At 49.4% G+C, this 4,302-nt stretch overlaps 1 protein-coding gene across 2 annotated transcripts; it reads right to left on the reverse strand.

Moving 5' to 3' along the window:
- Positions 1 to 617: 617 nt before the first annotated feature.
- junba (JunB proto-oncogene, AP-1 transcription factor subunit a) lies at positions 618 to 2,519 on the reverse strand. 2 transcript variants are annotated; one of them, XM_087983507.1, is made up of 2 exons: positions 2,173 to 2,519; positions 618 to 2,136 (listed from the first exon to the last, which is right to left on the reverse strand). In XM_087983507.1, exon 2 carries the CDS (start codon positions 2,120 to 2,122, stop codon positions 1,088 to 1,090), a length of 1,035 nt encoding a protein of 344 aa, XP_087839633.1. In that variant the 5' UTR covers positions 2,123 to 2,136; positions 2,173 to 2,519; the 3' UTR covers positions 618 to 1,087. The 2 variants fall into 2 exon arrangements, with proteins under 2 accessions (XP_087839633.1, XP_087839632.1); XM_087983506.1 differs by having other exon boundaries at positions 618 to 2,164; positions 2,203 to 2,518.
- Between the last annotated feature and the right edge of the window lie 1,783 nt (positions 2,520 to 4,302).

Below are 4,302 nucleotides of genomic sequence, written 5' to 3' on the forward strand. Positions count from 1 at the left end.
TATAGACCAATCTATAAACACGCTAACCCAAAGCACCAAATCCCCTGTAAAATAAGAATGGACACCAGGGCACTAATTTGCCATATTAACACCTTTCCTTTAATTTTTAAAGAAATAACTATAAAGACTTATTTCCATCGACCTGTTTTGGACATGTTACAATGCACCTCCAGGTCAGGTAGGACTTGAACCAGAACATTCTGGCCCAAACATACACGGTGTCACAAGAGCACCTGGAAGAAGACACTTCAACTTCGCTCCAGAAACCAAGTATTTGTGGAAACATTGACCCCATCCACGAAAATATGAAACCCTCTTTGCTTTTGGTAAGACGAGTCTGGAAGACAATTTGGATTTCTGGGGTGGGTTGGAGGCAAGAGTTGTACCCCGGACGTAGCTGAACTAGGCAGAAACAAACAAACAGGCAGGGATTTGGCAATTTACACTAAAGATCTCGGTTATAATAACTGCCTTTTACATCTGTTCCCGGGAAGTCATGTGATCAATACTTGTAACAACAAAAAAAATCCAGGAAGTCCTGATCGCAGGGGAAGCAACTCCAGGTCTATTTGTTTATCATGTAATTGAAAATAAAAGATCAAACAGCGCTGGAAAAGTTCACAGTTTAAACTATTTACTTAAATACTTAAAAACATGAAGATTGTCAAAATAAAAACACAAAATCGAACTGAGTTTGTTACAAACTAAAACATAACATTTTTTTCCAAAAAAAAACAAGAGGAATAATTTACAAATTAACTGTGTGCAGCTTCAAGAGAGAACTGTCAGTGTCCTTCTTTAGTTAAGATAAAGAACAAAATGACCATAGGTTTTCTTTTTAAATTCTCCTGCGCTACCATGACCGATGTGGACAGTTATCTGGCGTTACAGACTTAATTCAGGATTGTCTCGCCCAACGCGCTTTTTCAACCGAACCACATGCAACTTTTTAGGGAGTTCCAGTGTCATTAGGGAAAAAAAAACCCCAAAGATTTCCTTTTCACTCCCTCATTTTTTTTTCCTGAAAATACAAACAAACAAAATTTACTCAGTCTCTCCGGCTGGCCCCAGTCCACTCTCTTTTTGCTCAGAAGCCCTGTAGTTTCTGAGTTAATACTATCTGGCAGCCACTGCTGATGTGAGTCATGACTTTCTGTTTGAGCTGAGAGACCTGGTCCCTCAGCACGGTGGCGGTGGAAGCCAGGCCGGCGTTGTCAGATTTCAGAGTCTTCACTTTGTCCTCCAGCCGGGCGATCCTCTCCAGCTTCCTCTTGCGGCACTTGGAGGCGGCCACCCGGTTCCTCATGCGCTTCCGCTCCGCCTTGATGCGCTCCTGGCTCTCCATGTCGATCGGGGAGAGCGGCGGCGTCTCGCCGCGGCTCTGCACCTCGGGCACGGTCTGCGGCTCCTCCTTGAGCCGCTGGAGCCGGGGCTGGGGCTGGGGCTGGGGCTGGGGATGAGGCGGGGGCGGGCCGGTCAGGTGCACGCTGCCCACCGGGGGTAGGGGTCCACCGCTGCTATAGGCGTGGGGCTGGGGTAAGTAGCTGATGGTGGCGCTCGGGTAAGTCCCGCCGCTGCTCCCGCCGCTCGCTGCGTTGTATGCGGTCAGGTTGGTGTAGACCGGCGGCACCTCGGAGGAGCCGTAAGCGCCGTGGACGGGGGCGGCGCTAGTGCAACTCATGCCCGGGCTGGACGAGATGGACACGTTGGGCGCCACATGGTTGATCTTGTGCAGCTCCTCCAGCGCCTTGACGAAGCCGTCGGCGAAACCCTCCTGCTCGTCGGTGATGTTGCGCCCGCAGAAGTACTGGCCCGGGCTGGGCGTGGTGGTGATCACCCCGTTGCTCGATTGGATGATGAGCCGCTCCAGCTCGGGCGACGCCAGCTTCAGGAGCCCCACGTCCGCGGCGGCAGCAGCAGCGGCAGCGGCAGCGCCCATCAGCTGCTCCTCGGCCCCCCGCAGGTGAGGCGGCTTCAGCGAGCGGGCCGGCTCGCCCAGGTTCAGGCTCATGCTCTGCTTCAGGTACTTGGAGCTGTAATCGTGCAGACCGCCCTCGGCACCGGCGTAGCCCCCCAGGAAGGTGTCGTCGTGGTAGAAAGGCTGCTCCATCTTTGTAGACATATAGAGGGGCAGATTCTCTCTCTCTCTGGTGCTCACAAAGTGTCTCTCTCTCTCTCTCTCTCTGGTGCTCACAAAGTGTCTCTCTCTCTCTCTCTCTGGTGCACACAACAGAGGCGATCACTGTCCGGTCAGAGGCGATCACTGTCCGGTCAGAGGCGATCACTGTCCGGTCAGTCCTCTCCTCTTCAGACTCTGGAGGACGAATGTGAACTTCTCTCTCCTTTCCCCGCCAAGTGTCAGGGTTGATGTCCCCCTTTCGAGCGCACAGTCAGTAGCTTCTCTCCCCACCCCCCCGCCTCCTGCCGCAAGTTGGTAAACACAACGTCCTTTCTCGTTCAGCTGACGATGTGATTAGTTGCTTATCGCTTGTTTCCTCCCAGGATGCGAGCTGCTCTCTACTCTAACATCCTCCAGTGTAGTGCAGGTTCTTGTGCTGCCATGATTTCTTAAATAGCCGGGGTGATGTCACTGTTCCTGCCCACTGATTGGTTTTATGTATGTGTTTGTGTGTCTTTCTCTCACTCTCTCTCCCTGACAGTGGATACCACTAGAGGGCTTCCGACACTTTAACCCTCTTCTTACTGAAGCCGAAGATGCCCAGCTACAGCCTTTTCTACAGAACAGTGCAGACTCGCGTATTTTCAGAAGCGGGAGCGCTTCTGTTTTTTTTTTGGAGGAACGGCGGTGGAGGAGATTGTGTTAAGGTCGAAGAAAGTACATAATGTGGTTGACTCTTAACTGCCCCCTGGGCAATAACTGCTGCCCTGGCTAGAGATACTCAAGTTCCATGAGTAAATAAATAATAATAATAAAGAATCAAGTACCAATCCCCTTAAAAATGCCTGCATTTATATAGCGACTTTCATTACCTCACTCCCCCACCCCTAACGATTTATGGCCAATGATGGGTTTTTTTTTGTTTTGACATGTTGTCACTCACTGTTATGATGTAGGGAATGCATCAAGACAATTTGTGCACAGCAGGATTCCACAAACGACAAGGCGATAATGACCAGATCTATTGTTTCAAGTGCTGTTGGCTGAGGGATAAGTAATGGCCCTAAACTGAAAGAATGTATTGTTTATTGGGTGGTTAAAAAGAGGGTGAGGCATCATGGATCGGCAGGAGAGATGTCGCACAAAGAGATTCCAGGTACTGGGTGGGGTACAGGACAGCCAAAATCCAAGCGCCTGATCTTGCTAATGTTGAACCTTGTATGCCTGTTCTGTCTAAGTACCCTGTGATCTGTATGTCCTTGTTTGCTATGATCTGCCTGTACTGCTCGCGAAACAGAGCTTTTCACTGTACTTAGGTAAATAAATCAAATCAAATCAAATCAAATCAAATCAAATCATAAAAGGAGCCAAGATTGCTTCTGATCAACCTGTTGCTTATAACGCTGACATTAGCCATCGCGTGCAATTCTGGTCTCCTTCCTATCGGAAAGATGTTGGGAAACTTGAAAGGGTTCAGAAAAGATTTACAAGGATGTTGCCAGGGTTGGAGGATTTGAGCTATAGGGAGAGGCTGTTTTCCCTGGAGCATTGGGGGCTGAGGGATGACCTTATAGAGGTTACAAAATTATGAGGGGCATGGATAGGATAAATAGGCAAAGTCTTTTCCCTGGGGTGGGGGAGTCCAGAACTAGAGGGCATAGGTTTAGGGTGGGAGGGGAAAGATATAAAAGAGACCTAAGGGGCAACTTTTTCACGCAGACAGTGATACGTGTGTGGAATGAGCTGCCAGAGGAAGTGGTGGAGGCTGGTACAATCGCAACATTTAAGAGGCATTTGGATGGGAATATGAGTAGGAAGGGTTTGGAGGGATATGGGCCGGGTGCTGGCAGGTGGGACTAGATTGGGTTGGGATATCTGGTTGGCATGAATGGGTTGGACCGAAGGGCCTGTTTCCATGCTGTACATCTCTATGACTCTATAACTATGACACTCAATTCATCAGTGAGCAGAAAATTCAGATGGTCACCCCATTGGCAATGAGGGAGAGATGGGCTGAACTTTGATGGTTTTTACAGTCAAATAGCAAGTACTTATGCTGAAACCTGTTCCAAGCAAGCAGAGGTTTGTTTGGGGGGGGGGGGGGGGGTGGAGAGAAATCAATTGACCAAGCATGTTCACACTTCTACAGAAAGTGAAGACCACCTACCACCATATTCTAAGGA

The sequence above is a fragment of the Chiloscyllium plagiosum genome, unplaced genomic scaffold (assembly GCF_037043375.1).
Source record: "Chiloscyllium plagiosum isolate Xiang-an unplaced genomic scaffold, Cpla_swu_hap1 HiC_scaffold_45, whole genome shotgun sequence".
Classification (NCBI taxonomy): Eukaryota; Metazoa; Chordata; class Chondrichthyes; order Orectolobiformes; family Hemiscylliidae; genus Chiloscyllium; species Chiloscyllium plagiosum.

What these genes read in the sequence shown, in the direction of transcription:
- junba (XM_087983507.1), bottom strand. Translation starts at nt 2,122, where the DNA reads ATGTCTACAAAGATGGAGCAGCCTTTCTACCACGACGACACCTTCCTG.